The sequence below is a fragment of the Ctenopharyngodon idella genome, chromosome 11, assembly GCF_019924925.1.
Source record: "Ctenopharyngodon idella isolate HZGC_01 chromosome 11, HZGC01, whole genome shotgun sequence".
NCBI classification, from domain to species: domain Eukaryota; kingdom Metazoa; phylum Chordata; class Actinopteri; order Cypriniformes; family Xenocyprididae; genus Ctenopharyngodon; species Ctenopharyngodon idella.
In genome coordinates this window covers 14,474,398-14,498,348 of record NC_067230.1, presented here as the reverse complement: position 1 = coordinate 14,498,348, position 23,951 = coordinate 14,474,398, and the positions used below count along the sequence as shown (strand labels likewise).

General features: G+C 37.9%; 1 protein-coding gene across 1 annotated transcript in view; it reads right to left on the bottom strand.

The window, feature by feature from the left end:
• The window catches only part of ptprga (protein tyrosine phosphatase receptor type Ga), a 276,522-nt gene that overhangs the window by 80,490 nt on the left and 172,081 nt on the right, over positions 1-23,951 (bottom strand). Inside the window, 1 exon segment of the mRNA XM_051912024.1 lies at positions 21,248-21,396. Within this exon segment, the coding sequence (XP_051767984.1) occupies positions 21,248-21,396 (149 nt within the window).

Genomic DNA, 23,951 nt, shown 5'->3' with positions numbered 1-23,951 from the left:
CAGGTATCTGTGTCTTGTATGTACTTAGGTAAGTGTGTGTCTGTGTGTGTATGAGCGGATCTCAGCAGAGCTTCATTAGCACACAGGTCAGACACGACTTGTGAAATCCTCTGCTCTGGTTACACATATCAATTACATACACTCCTTGTTAGCCAAATGTGCAAACACACATAAAACAGATAGATATAAACATGCTAATGTACAGGAAAGATATATATTTTTTTACAAAATAGTCTGTGTTTTGAGAAGAGTCGAGAAAATCAGGCAGCTGAGAGGAATTCAAAACACATCTCCATTTAAGCAGACACTCCAAGGCTCAGGATAGCACACGTCCTTCATCAAAATGACTATTCAGTGTTAGTGACTGGATGTCTTATTCCTTTTTTGAAGTTTGCTTTAATGAACTGGATCAAAAAACCTGATAGTTTACCAGTATTTCACCTGTTACTGTTTGTGTTTCATGTGAAATAAATGATATTTTTCATGAATAGAGTAAAAATTACAGCCTGCTGATTCTTTTCACCTCAGACAATTCATGTTCTAATGTTTGTAGTTTCTGAAACTCTGCAATATTTTTCTAAATAGATTAAAACATTAAATAACCCTCAAAATTGAAAACAAGACGAAACAAATAAAAAAAAACAAAAAACAAAATCCTACGCCAGAAAATGAATAACAGGGTTGACAATTTAGCCTGAATTAAGTTGTCATTCAGAAGGTACTAGCTACAAACTTGGGACCAAATGTTTGATCATTTTTCTTACAATAACTTGCATAACAGAACTGAATATTTGAGCTTGAGAATACTTGACAAACATGCAAATACAACACTAAAAATTGATGTAAAATTGTGAAAATGGAATGACAATTTTACTTGTTTTAGAAAGAATACAAATGATTTCTAAGAAAGGAAAGTCATACAATAACAGGGTTGTATGCAAAAATGAGTGAGACAGATAACTTATGTTTGAGGTATACTTGAATAACTGAATAACAATTCAGTAACAATATTCAGCATACAGTATTCAGTAACAATTCAATAACAATTATTTTAAATTTTGGATACAGTTGAGAAGGTCAAGACCACGAATATTCACAAATTGGTGGGTTAGCTGTGTGAACCATTTAAAGCAATTCAGCCAATTCATGTGTCAATCTCAACTGACAATTTAAGAGTGTTTAATCATCTGCAATTATTTAGAAATATTTTCTGTCAAATATTAGAATGACATTTATCAAAAGGTGTACGATTTTGAACATATGTGAATAGTGACGCTTTGCTGATTATGCACTCTATAACAGATGTTTCAGTGTCGTACAGTATATACTCCTCTTGTGTGGTAGAATGTCTCTAACATGGAATAATCTTCAAAAGCTACCACTAAAAATAGCTACAAGTGGGGAAAAATGAGGTCTGTGAGGCACAATATTCCGTTCACGGGTGGATGTAGCCTAGTCGCTAAGGCCTTGGGCTGCTAATACAAAGGATACAGGTTCAATCCAAGGTAAGAGGTGGAATTGGACAGTTACTGTGATCACAATCCAGCTTTATAATGATTGTGCCCTTTAGCAAGACACTTAACCACAGGCTGCTCCAGGGGGACCATCCCTGAAATTAGTTACTGTAAGTCACTTTGAATGATCTGCAGCCGCTAATGGCGACTTTCACAGAATTCTCTAAGAGATGCTGTTCCTGAGGTGGCTTTGAAGAACAATATGATTGGGAATTCACTGACTAAGATCCAAATTAGTTCCCCTGCTTTACAGAGAGATGGGCCTTGATCTACAATCAGCTTTCTTCCTCTACCTTGTCATCCTGTTCGCTTTGTTCTACAGAGCAGACCTGCCCATCTCAGTGCTTCAATTCTGAGACACATAACAGGTCCTGAAGTCATAGGCAGGGAAACTTAACCTTCTGGAGAGATTGCTGAGCCATTATTTGAATGATTTTTTGCCCTGAGACTTACCTGCCCCTAAACTTCCAATAACAACAAAGCTAATGGTGGTTGGTCTCATTTACATGACATTTTCCTGCCTGAGTGGGCAGTTCTTGGAAGGAAAAGGTACAAAAAAAATGGACTCAATCAATCGTTAAATGAATGGCTACATAATAATATGACTTTATAAACAAGTAAATATGGCTGCAAGGTGAATCAAACCTCCGAAGTTGTCCTTGTAACAACTCTGAGGGGGTTTCCACAGAATCAACTTTCACAAAGCCAAAAGAGCCTGAGGTAAACAAATGGATTCATCTAGGATCTTCTCCTGAGGAGAGACTGTAATTCTCCTCACACCAAATAGAGGACGAAAGGGAAAAAAAGGCATCAGCGCCTCAGGGGAGGTCCAACTTGGCTTCTTATGTTCCTTTGTTTCTGAAAAACATGCAAGGTAATCCTGCTGAGAACCAAGCCAGCAACGGACAACACCTAAACAAGCCTATCTGCCATTGAAGGGCCTTTGAATGCAGAAGCCCTGCTGTTCTTCGATGCGGGAATTGCTTCAAATCTCCCAAAATGACTACAACTACCCCCTTCTCCTAACCACATGAGGTCTTTACGTCCTTTCTGCTCACATTCCTGTTAGGGTCAAGGTCAGTGTCTAGGACTACGCTTCCCTTCGGCTGATGGCTTCTCAAAGGACTCCCTGTTGATACAAGTCCTACAGAAATACCATCAACGGCTCTTCAGAACTTCAAAGCGTGAGGAGGAAATGTCCTTTGACCTGCTAATTATAAACCAATCAGGAGCGTCTCGATTTGGCTTACAGAAAAGCGAACGTTGGAGATTGGCAGGGTTTCTCTCTCTTTGTCTTCCTGGGCAAACATATTGACCTGCCTCTCAATTCAAACAGGAGCCAATTAGCCATGGCCGCTGAATTAATTTAGCTTTTGTTTTTATAAAAGACTCAATCTGTGTCCCCAGTGTTTGTTTGCAGCTCAGCCATCCATCAAGGTCAATAAGGGGTTTGAATTAGAAATAATAAATGAATACCAGAAATAATAAATAACCCAGAGAATTACCTGTCTTTATGAGCTCTAAACCTTCCCTGAATTGGACATTGTGTTTGCACAAAGGCAACTGGCTCAAGTTTTCAAAATCAAGGAGCAAATGAAGTATTGACAAACTGGCACTTCCTCTTTGGGACTGGGCCACATTACAATGCAGGTGGCAGAGCGAGTCTACATGCAACATGTTCTGGATGAGTGTATAAGCTCTTGTCTATTTGTCTCACGGACCCTTGCACTATCAACTCCTGCACAGTCTCGGATGTTAATTATGTCAAGATCGGGACAGTTTAAAAAACAAAGACCATCCGAAAGGTGTAACCTCAGAAGACAATGCTCACGTGCAATCAAACGCTTGAGCTAAAGAGCCTCAGATAGCGATGCAATCAAGATCAGAAACAGTTTGTTTGGTAAATGTGTTACAAAATCGCATACTTCCCTACTATATAGTAGGTGAAAAACAGTATGTGACAAAAGAAGTATGTCTGAATGTACAGAACTCATAAAAGATTAGGTTTACAGATGACCTACTACTTCTGTCGAGATTCTGAAGTGTGCATACGATGGACACTTTACTATCCCATGAGGCTACGGGAGAGGATTTGTGAATGGCAGTGAAGCGACACAACTGACACTGACAGGTCACATGACAATGACAGGATGGCGTACATCTGGATTTCATTCATCCTACACACACTCATACTATATAGAACATACTTTTTTAGCATGAAGTAATTACTTATTCAAAATAAGTACCTACTCAGGAGAGTTTGCGATTTTGGACACAGCCCTGGTTTTGCACAAGATCAACCAGAAGTGTGACCTCAGAGGATAATAATGCTCACCTAAAATAACTGGGGCAGCCAATCAAACGCTTCTGCCAATTTGCCACAGACTACAATGGAATCAAGGTCATGAACAGTTCTCTAGTTTGTTTTGTTAGATGTTTGGAAAAACGAGAACACACCTATCTTTATCTTTCTCATCACATATTTAATAGTAGAAATCATGACATTAAGAATGCAACAAGAACTCAAGTCTAATGCATGTGTAACTAATCATATCAGCTGGTAGATGATAAATTAATGGATCATCATAATAAATATTCCATATGCTCTTGCGGTAACATATACACACACTTAGACACACACACACACACGGACCTCCCCTAGCTGATCCATTCCTCTTAGTGTTGAATTTGAGTGACGGGACACATATATCGATTTCGGCACTTTATCCCTTTAAAACAACGGCCGTCACCATGAGAAAGCAAAGGAGATAAACGAGTGCTGCGGTCCGCAGGGAGCTGAGCCTAAAGATTTCCCATCAGTCCTTGCTCTCGCTGACCGAATGCCCGCTCCACAGCTCTTACTGAGTACTTTTACAAAAAAAAGATCAAAAGAGTGCCTGAAACTGTTTTATTCTTCTTTTACAAAAATAAGTTAGGGAAAGGGGTTAATTTAACCATAAGAAAATGTTTGTCAAACTATTTATTTTTTGCACCGTCGTTTACAGAATTTAGGACAAATGGAGTTTTGACCATGATTTGTGTTATTAGCAATAAACATTAGATAAAATATAATTAAATAAAATATTACATGAAATATAATAATAAATATATAAAGGAGAAAAAAATACAAGAAATGGGTATAAAAAAATATATATAGTTAAACCAAAAATTATTCAGATATTTTTGATATTTTGGGTCTAGGACGCTATAGTTCATTTATGTAAGTGAGGATAGCAAAATAAAGTAAACTGTGACATATTATACCCAAAAATTGTTCATACCAGTAAAATTGATAAAAATTTTGAACCAAAAATTATTCAGACACTTTGACCTGATCATGTTTTGCTTAAGTGTTATCTCATAATTAAGATTATTTTTTTCTGACACAGTTTAACTCTGAGATTTTGTCATATTTTATTACCATTTTTTGTAAACTAAAGTGAATAAACTGTATGAATGAATGAAATATTTTTCAGATAAGGTGGCTGAATAAATTTTGGTTTGACTGTATATGTATATAGGGTAAAATGAAAATTTGTAAAATCTAAAAAAAAAAAAAAAAAATTATTAGATTATTTGTCGAATTTTGTTTTAACTTTTGGTCAATTACATTGTGTTTACAATATACAGGCATTTAAAACAAGCTATTTTTCATGCTGGATTAATTTTATGCTGTTAGATGTGGCTTTCTTGAGCAAATCCAATCCAGATGAATTGGACCTCCAAAATTTTCCATACCATGGTTTTGTCTGATCCTCAATCTGATTTCAATTTTAATACCGTTTAAGGTTTGTAGCTGCACACTCTTTGAACCAAAACTGTTAAGGGGAAAAAAACGCTATCTTTTCTGAATCAGAAACAATCTTGCCACCCACAGCGTGCAGACATTCTGAAACAGTCTTGTGGAGTTTATTGTCAAGTTCAGGATGGGAAAGGGCAGGGTGCAAGCAGACGGCCTCTAATACCTGTAATATAAATGGTAATAGTGCCAAGCTTCCTCTGAATCTCAAAGAGCCAACCTGGGAGTTTTACCTCAGACGAGGCCTGTTATTCCTCTCTGGGCTTTGTCTCTAAAGAATGCACTGTGCACACCACACTTTGCCAAATTGAATTTATCCCGTATTGACATCTCTCCAGGTCCCACGGTTGGAGGTGCGCACACACGCACATCACACTGACATTCACAAGGACAGACAAGAGGGAAAACCCATTGCTTTATAGAGCAGCACCCAATATGCCGTATGTGTGAAATGAGAATAAACCAAACCAAAAGAGTGTGTGTGTGGATATTTGTATGTATAGATCAGTGTATTAATGATTGTATTAAACAGCACCATGCTAATTAACATGACTAGCACACCTAGTATGCAACAAACATCACGCAAAAAAATACAGCTGTTTAACAGAGTGGGACATTTGACTCAGTTTGGTGCATTATCAGATGTGATGTATACTAAAATTTACATTGCTGTTTACACTCAGCATCAGACATCATACACTGACTTTGTGTTTCCAACTGAAGAGTAAATCATGTTTATGATGTTACATGGTTACAATGTGGTGAAAAAAAATATACTATGCCAGAATGAGTAACAGGGTTGAAGGGTTTTGTAATCTCGTAACCAAAATGTGGGTCATATTAAACCACGAAACGAAATGAAACTAAATGAAACAAAACTAAAAACAAAACAAAACAGTAAAAGGGTTGCAAATTTAGCCTAAATTAGGCTGTCATTCAGTAGGGGCTATCTTTTTTTTTGATCCCAAATATTATTCCGTAGTTATCGATAAACTTATAATCACATACATTAGAGAAAATAATATTTGTTTGATCGGTTTCCCCCTGACAATAATCTGGGTAACAGGGTTGTTAGATTGGTCGCTATTCTTCATCAAAAGCGCAAGTCTCTCATACTGTAATTAACCAAACCATCTTCAAGATCACCACACAGGGGTCAGAGAACGATCTTATGTATAGATTATACAGTACAAGTTCACAGAATCATGACTACCCGTGAAGTGTTTTGACCTTCTAATGAACCATTCTTCAATTTTCTGTACAGCACCAGAGCTTTTTTAAACCATGCATCAAGGCCACATGGTGTCGCAGAGAGAGAGAGAGAGAAACCGATAGAAATTTTCTTCTCATCCTTTTTCCCAGAAAATGAAAGAGCAACAGAGACGCCCTGAGATCTGTAAAAGTGTCATGTGCCTTTTATTTCCCATTTCACGGGTATTACATCTCTTCATAAAATACGGGAAACACTGTTTTTGAGCAAAGAAAGGCAGGAGGGGACGGGATCTACGGCAAGATTATCAAAAATGGTATCTAGCAAAGCAAAGAACTGGGACAACATCTATTTGCCCTCCAGGTTTCACATGGCTTTTAAAGAATGGATGCGTTTTTCACTGTTGGAGGAGGCAGAGAGGAAAATATAACATTATGTCAGGAATTGGATGTGCCCCTTTTCTTGGAAGGGCAATAAAAATACAAAGATTGAGAAAAATGGCATGGCATGAATCTGTTATCTAAAAAGATTTTATAGGATGCTGTTCAGCGACAGAGACGGAAAGTGCATACCATAATGCATTACTGCGGAAAATAACTAATCTATGGCACAAATCCAGCTTTTGTGTAACTGGAAAACTGCAAAAATGTAATATATACACACTTAATGTCAGAAAATATATATGGTTTGTGTTAAGGTTTCAGTGCTAATTTGTTTTTAAGTCATTACTTTGGGCCTTGTGCGAGTGAACAACATCGGGAATTTATGACATGCCATTAAAGTGCATTAACATTGTTGAAGTGGAAAATCGTTTTCTACTTGAATAGTGCTTACAATGTTTAAGCTCCATGGTTTTTCCCCGAGTGTGTGTGTACTGTGAAATGGATTCCTCTTTTCATATTTAACCGTGTACTGCTTAGCGTGTGCGTGTTATCTCACCCTGGCTAAACAAGGAAGAGCTTCCCAGGCTCAAGCGGAACTAGAGCCCTTACATTTGTATAGATGTGTGTATATTGTTATGATTTATATCCCGTACACACTCCAACACACCAACATTTTTTGTGTCCCTAAATATGCATCAGTGGGTTTCTGACGTGACCCTGAACCTAGTACATATTAAGAGCCTGTTTGAAGACACAATTAACATGGTCCCTGAAGAACACTGGAGTGAGAGGAAATAATGAAACGTCCTGACCCCATTTCTTGTTGGTTTCTTCATATTTACTTACATTTTTATCAGTTTATTTGCATTTGTCAAAAATACCCAGTGTTTTCCACTTTGAAAACAACAACAAATACACATAATATATGTTGTGTATTTTTGTTCATTTAAATAAAGCTACAATAAAATAAAATAAAAATTAAATAAATACATATATTGAAATCTGAGTGTTTTCTGTCCCTCCATAGACAGCTACACAACTACCACTTAAAAAGTTCCTAAAAACATTTTTATGTGGTTTAATCCACATTTTCTGAACATACTGAATTTAGGCTTTTATTCACATATAAACATTAATCAGCAAACATAAAGAGAAGCTCAACCGTATGTGCTTTGATTCACAAGAACAAACCTCACTGGTTCTTGCGGAAGCTCAAACGTGCTGCGTAACACGAGAATGCACCTCATTGGTTCTCGTGCTTGAGCTTCTGTTTACCATAACTGATGTATGGTTGATGAATGTTTATATGTGAATAAAAGCTTAAATTAAATCTGTTCATTATATAAAGTGATTGTCTCTCTTCAGAAAATTTGGACTAAACCACTCAATTCATATGGATTAGTTTTATGATCTCTTTATGAACTTTTTGAAGCGTCAAAGTGTCAGTCAATGGAAGGACAGAAATCTCTAAGATTTAAAAAAAAATATCTTCATTTGTGATGCGAAGATGAACGAAAGTCTTACGCGTTTGAAATGACATGAGAGTGAGTAAATGATGACAGTACATTCATTTTTGGGTAAACTATCCCTTTAATTACCACTAATTACAACAAAATTCTTCTGTTAATGTACATTTGAAATATAAACATGCAGTCAGTGAGTGAGTCAGATAACAATTCAGTAATAATTCTGACAGATTCAGCAAATTATTCATTAGACTGATTTAAACTAATTTCTCATGAGTCTTTTTGACCAAAACCTGCTTCTATAGGAGGCATTTGTTCATGATTTGGACTACACTGAACACACTGTTTATTTTTTGCGTGCAGCCAGCAAAAACAATGTGTTTTCTATTATTTATATAGTTTTTTGTATTCCTTTATTAAACTCAGTTGCTCAATTCAGGCTTTTGAGAACATTCCAGCCACCAGCTGCCTATTTAGTGTGCGATCCCATCAAATAATCATCAATAACAGCGAACTCAATATGGTTATTAGAGCCGCAGCATTACTTTACTTTTGCAAATACAAGATCAGGCCATCAGCCCAGCAGAACGCGTGTTACACAAACGTAGTGGCCTTGTGACTCACCCAAGAGGCTGAAGCGAACACAAAACAACGTGTTGTAAAATATTTACGAATTAATACAAAATCTGAGATGACACGTTGCCTGTTGGGACACGTTGTTCCATTATATTTGTGTTTCCCCTAGTGCAGCAGCTGGTATTTAGACATTAGGAGGTGTCAGCACCATAACGATGATTTTTCACGGCACAACCCCACCACAGAAGACACCCAGATGCTGCTTTCAAAAGGTTAGCAGGCCACTGTTATGAGAATATGTGTTATCTCAGCTAAAATGTCTTGTTGTAATTTAGTTTGTTAAGACTTTTTACTTTCGGACTATTCATTAAAACCGAAGTTCCCGTGTCTGCATATTCTGTGTCGGCACTGATAACGCTTTAGACATTTAGCAGTGAGTTTTTGGTTATTGCAGGCCTGCAAACCCCACAAAGAGAGGGGGAGAAAAGTACGATAGCTGCTTTGTCAGGTCTATTTTCAATAAAAAAAAAAGGAAATGAAAAGAAACGCTGACAGTGAAAGCACTGTAACAGTAGACATGCCCATGCTTGAGGAAACCTATGCTCATTCCCGTCGTTTGTGTGGTTCTTTCCCATTACACGCGCTTCTCTTTGTGGCTATCTTTGCATCAGGTAATATTTTGGAATGCGCTTTCTATTGCACCGACTGCAAGGGCTGATGGGAAATAAAATTCAATTCATCAATGCCACATCTTATCTCTGATACCCACAGCGGTGTGTGTTGGCTTCTGTGCCCCCCATCACATGTGTTAATTTACTTTGTGCTTCTCTTATCGGTGCAGGAGGACAAAGGCCTCAGTGAGAGCCTTTTTCTCGCTCTCGTAGCAGCCGTTCTGTGCGTTTATCATCGAGCCGGCTGGACAGAGAGTTCGGCCGTGATTAAATGGAATGCTGACCACCTAAGCACTGTATCCCACAATCCAACAGCTTACCTGACCTCCCTCCCCTCTGGAGTTTTAAATTCGGGCTGCATCGCCGATAAGAGAAACACAGACGACAACCCCAAATTTCATCATCGCGCTCATTGCCCCTGGCTACAACGCAGACTCCATCACGGCAGGAAAGCGTTGGAAATAACAGTCACGTACAGGCCCAGACTCAGTTGTTTGCACTGGTTTGGGAAGAAATCTACAGGACGCATTTCAGAAAGTGTTAAAGGAAACATAATGCATAATGCTCACCCTAATGCTATTCCAAACCCGTTCTTTCACAGAACATAAAAGAAGATATTTTGAAGAATGTTCAAACCACCATACAACCCTCTACGCACACCCTGGCAAAATAATCGGCATTGGCTAGTAAATGTTTTAGTTTACTTGCCAGACTAATATACCATTTTATATATTTATATATTATGTATGTATGTATATATGAGACTATAAGTTTTGAATGCTTATATCTTCTAAATATGAATTTTGTCATTGTTTTGGAACACATCAGCTTATTCATAACCTTAAGGCTAACATATTCATAATAAAGCTAAAAAACTTGAACAAACTTTGACTTTAAGCAGAGCTGAGAGTATTAGGGGTCGTTTACACGACACCAGTGTTTTGGGGGCCTGAAAATGCAAACTTTTGAAAACATGTTATCTTCTCTCTGTGTAAACTACAAAAACATGAATTTTTGAAAACAGGGACATCATGCGTATGCCCATACATGTTCAATCTATAGGCACATAGTGTTTCTTTACAAAGTGACATTGGCAACTATAGGCCTGGCAGCAGAATACAGCGTTTTGAGTCGTTTTCGTGAATCCGTGTGAACTATGTGAAAAACTTTTCCATAGTTAGTACATCGTTGCCATGTAAATGTGCCTTTAGACTCTTATTGGTCTAATCATCAAAAAATATTCAACAAACATGCAATGGGTAGGAAGTGTGTACAGCTTTGTGAATGACGGGCGTTCCAATTCGATCAAAATACATTTAGATCATTGTGACCGTTTGACACAACGCCTTATCACTTTCCGATCTCTGGGAGCCAGTTTGAATATTATTCTGCCATTATTTATTTGGGTAATTTAAATGTTATAATAGCATTTGTTCAGAGCAGTGACGGCGACCTCTGTGTGACTGTCATCTCGGATTTCGACACACTGAAAAAGACACGGGTTAAAGATTAATAGACGAAATGCGTGAGGAGTCGATTTTTGTGGCGCCTGACTTATTCATGAGGAAATAAAGGGCCTTTAGCCACGCTAAAGCGTGAGTAAGTGTGTGTGATCTCAGACAGCAATATAAGTGTTATCAGGATAAATGCTGCATGGAGGCTGATGCCCGCCTGATTGAAGATCCTACGCCTTTCTGAATGTGACTGGCATACTAAACGCAGATTTACAGTTAAAACAGCCGGCCTGAACGCAGCAGGGCTGCACTTAATCATGCCATTCAGCGGTCTTATTAGAGAACAATTACTAAATGGCAGGCCTTGTAAATCATAAATCATTCATCAAGATGACTCCGAGAAAATGAGTGCAGCATTTTGCAGCGAAACGCCAATGGCCTCCCTCATGTGTATTCATGGGAGTGTAGGTAGACATTGTTCAAAGCTGTTGCTGCCTTCATCTGTCATGAAAAAACCAAGACCTGAGCCACCAGAACAGGAAGGACTCTTGGGAAACACGTGAGTGTGAATCTTTAAGAAGTACAACATCTGGATCTTGGTTTTGCAGATGGAGTTATAAATGTGAAGTTAGAATATAGCTACAAATGGCACCTAGGGTTTGTTTAGCTGTTTGGCCTGCATTACTTCTTATGGGCCACATCTAAATCATTCATGGTCTCATATTTGCCAAACATTTGACTAATTAAAATGTTTGGACAATTTTTCTTTGTCTAGATAAGGGAGTTATCAAAAGCACCCCCTTCCTAAAATATAAAGTCTAAAACACATTTATACTATGTGAGCAAAAATGTTATGGGTGATATAATAAGGACAATATTCAAAAAATATCATCAATTGTACTAAAGCATAATGTTACTATTATCATTATACTCACAGTTTAATTATGCTGATATATAAAATAAAAAAATATATAAGCCCTATATGCCGGCCAAAGAATAATTCCGATTTCTTTTACATTTTTGAAAGAAGATGCTCTTCAAGGATGCATTTATTTGATGAAAAATACAGTAAAATATTTTTAGCCATTACTAATCATTCAAATATAATGATTTGATTCTCAACTATTATTAATTATCATTGGTGCTCATTTATTAAAGGTTCTTGTTATTGTCAATGTTGAAAAAAAAAATCCACATGACCATTGCAAAGAGATTTTCATTCTGTTCCATTCAGTTCTTGAGAAATAAGCAAAAATGTAAATATTCTCGTAATAGCACTACCTCCTGGCAAATGGTTGTAGATTCAACAAGCATCACGCAATGCTTCTTGATCCCACTTCCTGTCTCAAGTTATTGACTTGCCTCATGTCATCAGAGATGTAAGGGGGACAGTTTATGAGCTTTATCAGCTTGGCTCATGAATAATAATCAGGTGATGTAACGTTCACCCAGTAGTCACAACCGATTTGTGGAAGTCCAGTAAGTGAAAGAAGTAGAATTAGAGCCTTCGTTCAGCTGACTGCTGATGCAACTGGCTGGCAGATGTTTCTGCTTGGTCTAAAAGTCTTAAAGCAGACGGTTGTCATTTCGATTACCTAAGTGGTGGGTGAGATTTGGGATCATTCCACCAAGTTTGGCACTTCTGACTTTACGATTTCTGACATCCAGATACGTTCAGGGAAGAAAAATCACAGTAATAAGAAAAACCCTTCAGTACTGGACCCCTAAAAAATGTGTTTCTGGTTGATGTGCTGATGCTGGGGGTTTATTAATATGACTATGTGCACCTCCACTAGGAGGCGCTAGACTATAACTCCCCAAAGACAAACTCAACCCTGCGCTCCTTTGCTCTGTTGCCTTCGGTGTCTGTAGAAGTGTCGTTTGACAGACATCTGTCACAGCTCATCTCTTACACACCCTGTCAACTCTCCCTCACCCACTTCCTCTCTTTCTCTCTCTGGCCTCCTCAGGCTGTTTAGCATGTGTGAGTGAGCAAACCGCTTCAGGAGGAATAGAAAGACATGAAAGGTGAATTTCTCTCTTCATCAGAGTCTACTTCAGTGCTTCCCAAGCTTGTTCCTGTAGGTCCCCCAGAAGAACACATTTTATTTGTCTCCTTTATCTGACACATCCATTTTAGCGTACTAATGAGCAGATGAAAAATATTCGAATTAAAGTAATTCGAATCCCACTTCCGTGACGGCCACACATCACAAATTAACACATTTGCCTATAGCCCGCCTATGGTCTTCATTGGCTGCCCGTGAACAACGTCTACTTTCATCCCCAAAAACGCTGTAGCTGGTTCGTGTTGTATACATGTCGAGAAGATGCTGTTTTCTGCTCAGCAAATTCTCTTTGTAAACACTCCCAAAGGATGAGGATGTGAAGAGTCAGTGGTTAAAATTACCACAGCGATACAACAGCAGAATAACATCTTCACGATTGCTTCTCAAATCTCCGTAAGGTCTAAATGGGACTTACAAAATGTCATTAAAGATAGGATAATAGCCACTTTATTTGGACCAACTTGCTCCTCAGAATCACAGCCTGTAAGTATGATTAATTATTGATGTATGTATTTTCTACTGGGTGTTCATAATATGTAGTTTTGTGTTTTATATTGTGTATGTCTCCAGCAAACCAGCTAACTCATGTTATCACTGTCTTATACTTCTGCTAATCAGCTGTGAGCCACTATTAGCTAAAATTGTGTCCATTAATGCAGACTGTCTGTTGTTCTTACTACTCTGAGTAATGGAGCAAGATTTGTTTTACAAAATTTAATGTTATATCAGTCATTCACGTTAATTCATACAGTTAATTATACAGTTCCTATATGTGCACCGCAATACATTAGAAATATACACATGGGTTTGTTGATGGACATACACTTGTTAATGCTGATGGTGAGGAGTTACAGTTGCAACATCTTATAATATACGTCAAACTAAGTAGCGTATCACTGAGAAACGTCCTGCTCAAGTCATCCTTGTGATGGAGGCTCTTGTTGAATAACTAGTTCTTTCAATATTTCATCATCGGACTTATGCTCAGATTGATATGGTAAAATTGAAGACATTGTTGTCTTTACAGTGTGTACAATTACTGAGCTTTAGGAAGCCTCCGGGGCTGAATTTGTTATGGTAATGGGCGTTTGTTTCCACATGTGGTGTAAGCGGTAGACCAATCAAAACAGACTGGGCCGTCTGGCCAATCAGAGCAGAGCAGGCTCGTGGAAAGGGGAATTTAGAGTAACTGAAGCATCGGAAGAGTCGTTTGAGAATCATTGAAAAATGTGGTGATGTGCACTGTATATTATGAGAAAATTAAAGTGTTTTTTGACCTTTGATGCATGTAAACTTGTTATAGGAGACCTCCAAAACAAACTTAAGAACCTTTCAGGAATTTATTCGGTAAATGTGTTTCCATCTTAGATTATGCACGTTTTCTTATCGGATAAAAAAAGATCTGATACAATTGAGTGCATACATTTTTATGCACATTTTTAGAATGTATGCGCATCTTGGCTTTTCCATCCAGCGGTTTTTTATGCAATATCCTAAAATGCGCATACAAATAGGTGGATGGAAACATAGCTATTGATCCATTAGTAAACTGGTGAATGTCTAGTTGACAATAACATATAAAACCACGTAAAGACAACACAGAAACATTCTCAAGAACTCCATTTTGATGACATCTAATTCTCTACTTCTAAAACAGATCAGTCGCCAAGTTTGCTTGCATCACATACAAGTCATTAGAGGCAAAGAAGTGATCTGAAAAGGAAACAGTATAAACCATACCAGCTTAGCTCATGAATATTGATTAGGTGACAACATGCACCCAATTAATACTCATGAGCCCTTATAGATTTTCTGAAGGGCTGTTAGATGAGCCATATTAAGATTACCTCTAACTGCTTGTACATTCATGAAACTGGTTGGCAGATGCTTCTGAATGGTCTCATAGTTGGCATTTTACTTGACTGGCTACATTGTTTTTTTTCTTCTTTTCTTTCACCAAGCTAAACTAAAGTCTTAAATGAATATTTTTTTAAAAAAGTTGTGTATTTCTAATCAGATGTATGTGAATCCGAGTAAAGACCAATGTTTTCCTTTCCTTAATCCCTCAAGTTTTTTTTATTTTTTTTTTAGCTCAACAAAACACTCTGGAGATGGGCCTTTTGTCGACACCATGAAGCCCCTGGATTACCATACATCTGGAGGGTCCGCTTGACGGACGAGTGAAGGATGGAGAGTGCTCTCCCCAGTGATAATGACAGTGATCTGGCAGCTCTCAGATTGAAGTCAAGGGCCACTGGGTGCTCTGTCAAAAGTAGCAGTGCTTTCGGTCAGGCTCTGAACAGCCCTCCACAGGGGGCAGCGTTTAATTACCTCAGGTCTCCAGTCGACTCTCCAGCTAAACAAAAGTAATTGCCACACTTGAAAAAACAAAAACATGAAAAACTTCTTTGGTTAACAGGGCCAGGGCGACTAATGCAGAATGCTTTGTGGAGGAGTAATCTGTATGCAAAGAGGGAGCGCTTGGCAGCGTGCGGTTCCTTGGAAATCGGTTTGATGATCTAAGCAGAGCTGTAATACTACTTTGTGCAGATATGAGATGAGCAAAAATGAATCAACAAATAAACAAGTTCTAAACTCGTCTGGCTCACATTGACTGATCCAAACAATCAATAACAAACAAAAGCAGATTTTAGCATCTTCTGTGAACGTTTTTTATTCAGTCTCAAAAACCAATAACTCCTGTCCAGGGGTTCATATACTTGTGTAAATGTGTGTAGTGTAATATGAGTTTTATAATTTTATACAACAGCTAGTTCTCAAATCTGATCCTGACTCTTTCTGCAAATCATTTTCAACTGATTTGTTCAAAAACACTGATTCTTTCAGGAATCAGGTTCACATTTTATTAAATCATTCTCTTGTTCTAGTTAAATCATGGCCGCATTGTACTAAATTGTTCCATCGTTTTAATTGTTAAATCATGGCTGCAATTGAACTAAAATGAGGGAATTGAGTCAACAAATTCTTAATTTGTGACCATGTTATCTTGTTTTTCCCCCAGGATGTCAGGTAATTCATTCAGAAATGAATAGAGTGACTGCTTTCATGAGTGAGTCATTGAATCAGTCATTTAACTAAATCATTCAAATGCACAGAGCCCTGCACATGACATGCGGAAGAAAAACATTTAGATTGTGACCCTCAATTAAGAATTTGTTCCCATGACTTATGAATTTGTGGCCATGTTTTAACAATTAGTTCCCTATGTTTTAATTAAAAAGCGGCCATGATTTAACTAAAATGCGGAAACAAATGAATAAGTCATGGGAACAAATTCTTAATCTGTGGCCACGGTATCTTGTCCCACCCCCCTGCATGTTATGTGTGGGGCTCCGTACAAACCGGTCGTCAACCATCCGGTCTCTCTTAAAGCCAACACGGAAGTGACTTAAACTGCAATTAATCGACTGGCCGCTAGAGACAGGCTCCAAAAGGGAGTCAATTCCATATATCCCCCATGTTAAAATGCCCAAATTTACAGCAGAAAAAAAATATGTTTACAGCCTGGTACAAAAATTGGCTTTGGTCTATATAGCTAATTTTGCCCTTTATGACAACCGTGAGGGGGGGTGAATTTTTTCTCATCCGTTTAAATTATATTAAGTCTTAAAGTTCTGCATAATTAAAGGCGTGGTCACTTGAGTGACAGGTGGATTCAGTGTTTCTCTTTGCCCATTTTCATGTATCCGAGAGTGACGCACTATCAAGATGGCGACGACCGGCTCTGCCCACTTTTGGGCTTCAAAAATGCACTTCAGAAACCTACGGGTGACGTCATAGACACTACGTCCGTATTTTTTACAGTCTATGGTACAAACGCACTGTCTGCATGAGTGAGTCGTTGAATCATTCACAAAACCAATCTGTTCAAAAGTAAGAAAACACCACTACTTGTGTGTTACTTGGAAATATGCAACGGTCATTCTGCATTAGTTTGAAACTAGACTTTAATAATATGCCCTCCAGCATATTATGAGTTAACTTTTGTGGTTTGAAAAAAGCTGCCTCAAAGAGAACTGACAACCACAATAGCAACCAAAACAACAGCAACAACAAAAAAGGCCCTCCATACCTAGTCTTTCAATAATTCTTCAGTGGTTTAATTAGTGTAATTAATTCAGTTTAATGAGCCCTCTTCTCTCAGTCTACACCCTCTAAATCATGTCATGACCACTTTATAAAGAAAACCAAATGAGCACTTACGGTTAATATATGTTTTTGTAAATGGCTTTAATCCACAGGTGACGCTGTTTTCTTTGAGAGCTGCATGAAGGATCTGGGTCTGAGAGCTTGCATGTAGAGAGCACAGGCCAAAACACGTGACGTCACGCCAGGAAAACCACAGAGCCCCACTGCTGATAGCCTTAATTAGCTTTCTGACTCAATTAGTTTCGTTAATGAGCGTGTTGGTTGTAAGCTAGCGTTTCGGCTGGTGAAGACTAATTCATAATAGGCCACACTTCACTTCAACTCCGGCCTTTTTTCTGTCTTGTTATTCGGTTTTGTTGTTAACCTTACCTCCAGTGTTTCTGCTGCTTCTGTGATGTTCCAAACTCTTCTTTCTCACGTCTGTCTCTTTGTCTTTTCTTTATTCAGCTAGGGTTGTGTAACAGAGTGAAAAGAGCAGCCTCATCTACATTCTCTGAGCTTCAGGCTCGACTCACATCGACTACAAGACACTAAATGTGACAGACCAAACAAGTCAAACACACTACAGACAGACATCAGAGGAACCAAAACACAGATCGCTCTAGTAAGCCGGTCCAAAAGTCGCTCAAAATAAAAAGTGTCAGCTCTATTTGCCCCTGAAGCTACACAATTAACTGATCACTTTTATTTCTTGAAGGAAACACTTGCAAAGACTATATATGTTTGAAAATGCAAATTTAAAAAGTTATTTAAATTTGAAAATGTTGTATATATTGTAATATAAACATCTAGTCACTACACTGATTTGAGTCTCACAAGCCATAAATACAACACAATTTGTATGCGTTCCATTCACTAAAAAGAACTGGCTCATAAAGGGTCATTCATTTAGGAATCGGTTGGACTAAGCTGCTCGTGCTATATTCACTAAAAAGGGAATGGAGTTTTGGTTCACTAAAAAGGGAATGGCTTATAAGAATCAGTTGTTTGGGAATTGGTAGGATTAGAATGGTAACGCTGTATAGATTTGCTTCACTAAAATGATTTGGCTCATAAGGGTCATTCCATCAAAAAAATCTGTTAGACTGCGCTGTTTGTGCTATATAGTTGTGATTAATTAAAAAGAATTGGCTCATAAGAGTCATTTGTTCAGGAATTGGCAGGATTACAGCATTCACGTTGCTTTTGATTCACTAAAAATACTGAATAAGCGTATTTTCCGAATCCTTACATGAAAAAAATCACTGTAGCGCATTGTCCTTGAAATCTATTTTAAATACTTTCTATATCTTTTAAATGTCTTTCTTTGAATTCTAAGCAAGCAATATCTAAATAGCTTGTAGAATGCAGTAGGAGACCTTCAGTGCCAATGTGATTTGTACTGTGATGACATCATCACACCAAGGCACATCAAACTGCCAATACGAGGGATGCTAATGCAGGCCAACGAACACATATTTTACTCTCTAAATTAGGTTGGGTGAGAGGGTGGCAATAAAACTACGACCACCAAATCAAACAATATTAATTGCACTTAATGTTGAAAGACATGCAAACTCTGATCACTTGCATATTTGAGGCGGGGTGATAAAATCGGTCTCAAGTGTGCATGAGAGGTGCCAGGCGGCCATAATGATAAATCAGAATTGCAAAGAGAGACACAAGCAGCCAGTGATCAGACCCAAGAGAGAGCTCGTCTCCATAATGCCTTGTTCAATCAATACAGGAACGCCCTTTACACGCTTCTATAAGAGATGGCCAACCATTCTTCCTCTCAACCCGACCATGATTCTTCCTGCTTTTCCTCTAAGTAAAGACTACCAAGGTCCAGATAAAGCTCATTTTAGACCGAGAGCTGTGGGTCAATGACCTGATACACTTTTTTTAAAATGCAGTACACTGATTTGATTATAGTATACCTCTTCTATAATAAAAATGTTTTTAATTTCTGAATTAAAATTCATGTTGAAATAAAGTAAAAAAATATCAGGGTGGTAGAAATGTCCTGATACTGTAATGAAGAAAAAAAGATACAATTCTTTAAAAGAAAACCTTAAGTCCTGTCCTAAAGCCTTAAGCCTTAAGATTAAGTAACCTATATATATTTTAAAACAATTGCTACTGTGGCTTATTAATGGAAAACTTTTGTCCGCAAAATCAAAGTCATGTGGTGTGGCCAATATGGAGAAACAAAAAAAGGACCTCAGCAGACCCTCATGAGTATGTCATGTCAAGATCGATACAGAAATTCTCTTAAAATATCAGATATTTTGACCTTTATTATGGCAAGTCAAGTTTAGTTCATATTGTAATGTAATGTGGTGTGACTCTCCAAAATAGTTACCGTTATTGATTGATTGATTGGTTTAAGATGTACAGTTGTGATCAGAATTATTGGCACCCTTGGTAAATATGATTAAAGATGACTGTAAAAATAAATCTGCATTGTTTATCCTTTTTATCTTTAATGTATAAAATTAGCAAAAATCTAACCTTTCATTGAAGGAAAAGAATTGAAAGTGGGGGGGAAAAATCACATTATGAAATAAATGTTTTTCTCCAAAACACGTTGGCCACAATTATTGGCACCCTTTTTTTCAATACTTTTTGCAACCTCCTTTTGCCAAGATAACAGCTCTGAGTCTTCTCTTATAATGCCTGATGAGTTTGGAGAACACCTGACAAGAGATCAGAGATCATTCCTTCATACAGAATCTCTCCAGATCCTTCAGATTCCTAGCTCAATGTTGGTGCTTCTTCTCTTCAGTTCACTCCACTCATTTTCTTTAGGGTTCAGGTCAGGGGACTGGGATGGCCAAGGCAGAAGCTTCATTTTGTGCTCAGTGACACATTGTTGTATTGGTTTTGATGTTTGTTTTGGATCAATGTCCTGATGGAAGATCCAACCACGGCCCATTATTGGATTTCTAGCAGAAGTGGTCATGTTTTGATTTTTTATCTGTTGGAATTTGATAGAATTACAGATTATATCTTTGCGCACAAGAATAGTATCTGAACAAGAAGTCCAGGACCTTCTAGTGGAAAAATATTCCCACAACATTAAAGATCCAGCAGTATATTTAACCGTGGGCATGGGGTACTTTTTATCCATGTGTGCACCAAACCCATCTTGCTGCCAAAAAGCTCTTTTTTTTTAGTTTCATCTGACCATAGAAGCCAGTCCCGTTTGAAGTTCCAGTCTGAATATGCTGGAGATTGTTTCTGGATGAGAGCAGAGGATTTTTCCTGAAACCCTCCCAAACAACTTGTGGTGATGTAGGTGCGGTTTGATAATTATTTTTAGGCTTTCTGAGACTCAAAACTCAACTAATCTCTGCAATTCTCCAGCTGCGATCCTTGGAGAGTCTTTGGCCACTTAAACTTTCCTCCTCACCGCGCATTAGGGCGATTTAGACACACGTCTTCTTCCAGGCAGATTTCTAACATCTTTAGTTGATTGGAACTTCTTAATTATTGCCCTGATAATGGAAATGGGGTCATATTTACCAAGGGTGCCAATAATTCTGAGCACAACTGTATATGTAGTAAAGGTGTAAGGAAAATATATTTGTTCTTTTTACTTGTTGGTTACACCACATGACATTTTAGCACCATTAAATTAAATTCTTTTTAATTCTTTTAATCTAATTTTCTTTCTTTCTTTTTTATTTTATTATTTTTTTATCATAGACACTCTATCCAAAACTTCAAAGGCAAAATACACTCAAAGCATCACAATTCTTGAGCCATTTGAAATTTATAGCATTCTTAAAACATTGCTTGAATGGTCTTGAGACAAAGTCCCAAGTAAGAGTGTAATTTCAAAACGTTGGCGTAGCCCGCAAAATAAAGCAAGTGGGCCAGAGTTGGGAGTTGGTGGAGCTGGTTTGTTTAGATATGGAACAGACGTTGGAGAGAGATTAGCTGGGGCTCACCTCCACAGGGAATCTCCTGCCATTGATGCTGTGCTCCGAGCCATCTGAACCATTGCTCTGGCCCCAGTGGAACTCCACCTTCTCGGCTTTGAAGCGGCCCGGTAGCCCGGCTCCTCTCACAAAATAATCGTCCTTCAGGAAGATCGCCACTGTGAGGTGCAGAGAAAAGGAAAGAGGGTTAAACAGGGAGAAACAGAGAGATAAAGACCACTTTCTTGGCATGTACACTAAACAAATGCATTCCAAGCGCAGATACATTTCTGACTGAAAACAGTCTGGAGGACACTTCCTTTCAGCATTTAGGAATATTCATTTAGCTTCCTTAGAGACGCAGGCTGAATGTTATACACAATTCCTTTCTGCTGTTGCCCTCAGAAGGCCAGGCCTCAAATGAAGCAGTAATTTGGCTGAGAGAAGACATTTCCCCCTCACAATGTTTCAAATTGCTTTTTTGATTCCTTTTGTTATTTCATAAAACAAGAGCCTTAAAGGCGAAAGCTCTTCCATCCAAGAGCATTTAGATTCACAAATTGGTCTTTCGCACCAGGACCGGACTTTAATTAATGGGTGCAACCTTAAATAGCACAGCCTTTGTTGGACAGATTTCTTTTTCTGATTGAATTTCAGAGTGATTTTTCCTTGCCGCTTGCCACGAGAGATTTGTGTCCTATTTTTAAGAACGGCTCCTCTGAAACCTCACTTGTAATCTTAGCGAAACAGGCTAGTGTCCAACCATTGAGATATTGAAGCAATCAACTGGTGGCAGTCTGAATCCGTCACCACAGCAACGAGGAGTGACTTGGAGGTGCCAGGGGCAAAAGTAAGATGCATGACATGCTCTCGCACAAACGCACACTCTCAAGCCTGGGAAAAAACAACACCGCTCTCTGTCCTTCTCACGACTCCTCTTTAAGTTGTTTGGTCTTTTGTTGATTTTTTTGATGTAATCCGACATGAGAGGGAGAATCAGTTTCATTAGCTATTCCGGCTTTGAGCTTCATGAGCTTTAACAAACAGGCAGGAATTAGACGGCTAAGCCAGCAGGACCTTGGAACGGCAGCTTGTGAAAACTAGGCCTCGTCTGCCAGCAAATCCTTGATCAATGCAAATGTTTCTTCAAGGTTCCAAGATCTCATGAATTTCTTAAGTTTAATTTGGTGGGGGTCTGTGAGAAGCTTGTGTATTGGCCAGTCCAGCAACACACACTTGCTCGCTTCTAAAAACACCTCTGTGTTTGGAATAGAATACTGCTTTTACTTTTTCTGCAGTATATAGCATGTATATTGGTATACAGAATATTGGATTAATAAGCATTTTATTTGATCATTATTTATTTTATTATATATTTACAATATGTATTTATTATTTTTTTATAATAAATAATTTATTTATCTTTGAATTTAAAGCTTTTTATTAAATTAAATGATTGTCCAACACAATATTCATATTACTATATTTCTGCTCTGATTATTACAATGCTGCTTGTTTTCAAATTTAGGATTGTTGATATATTAAAGTCCCCCTGTGGTGAAAATCAAGTGTTTAATGTTGTTTATATGTCTATGTGGTGTTTTTAATATGCTTTAAGACAAACCATGTGCAAATTCATGTGTCAAAACCATAGCTGAGTATTTTCTCCTTAAAACGGAGGTTAACAAAAGAATCAAAAACGTGGTTTGAAATTGCTGGTGTTTCTGACATCACAAACTACCTTGTAATCAATCACGTCAATGTGTGATCATCAACAAGTGGATCTCTGAACTGGTGTGAGAGAGTGGAGGCGGGGCTAATTTGCATATTCATAGAACCGCATATACTAAATGAGGCAAGGGTGTAGAGTTACATTCAAGCTATTTTAAGGCATGAAGAATTTTTTGTTTTCGAGGAAAAATGTTTAAATATGTCATTTTTGTGATCAAAGATCAAAATTATTGACTACAGGGGGACGATTGTGTATGTTTTTCAATTAAAAACATCTTGATTTATTTGTAGATCATTGATTTATTTGTTTTAGCATTCATATTAAGCTGTTGTGTATTTTTTTTAATATAATAAAATAATTTGAAGTCATCCTGAGGCCATCTTGTTGAGAACCACTGGTGTACACTATATACTGCACTAGCATTCCATTGCAAAGACATTCAAGTTCTTTATCTTTTTCACACTTATTCCTTTTCCGGACATCCCTAATGAGTGTTTCACTCAAGGTGAGAAAGTCAAGGGTCACTTGACGTTGTAGTCGTCCATAGAGAAAATGATTTAAAACATTGATTGAGTCATGCATAATTCAGAAGTGCCAGGTCTGTAGGTTTATTGTGCCGCCCTGTTCCAGGTGATTATTTCGCTGATAAAACACTCATGTGTCAGTTATAAATAGCAGAGCAGCTCTCCATTATTCATGGGACAACAGCGGGACATTTGTCTTCCTCTGCACGGATTATGTTAAGGAGGGAAATGCTGGGCAATTCGTGTCTGTGTTTACTTCCTCAATACGCTCCGCTGCAGTACGGCTTAATGGTGCAAGACTGTAGCATGAAAACAGAATTCGGGTGTGAAAGGTTCAGGGGGGAGATCACATCATAAAAGTTTGATAGAGCTTGAAAATACAAGAGTTGAACACTTCTATTGAATGTAACCTATAATTTATAGGTTAGTCAGTGGCATGGTGCAGCAATTGGCACGTGTTTCTGCAGCAATCTAAATC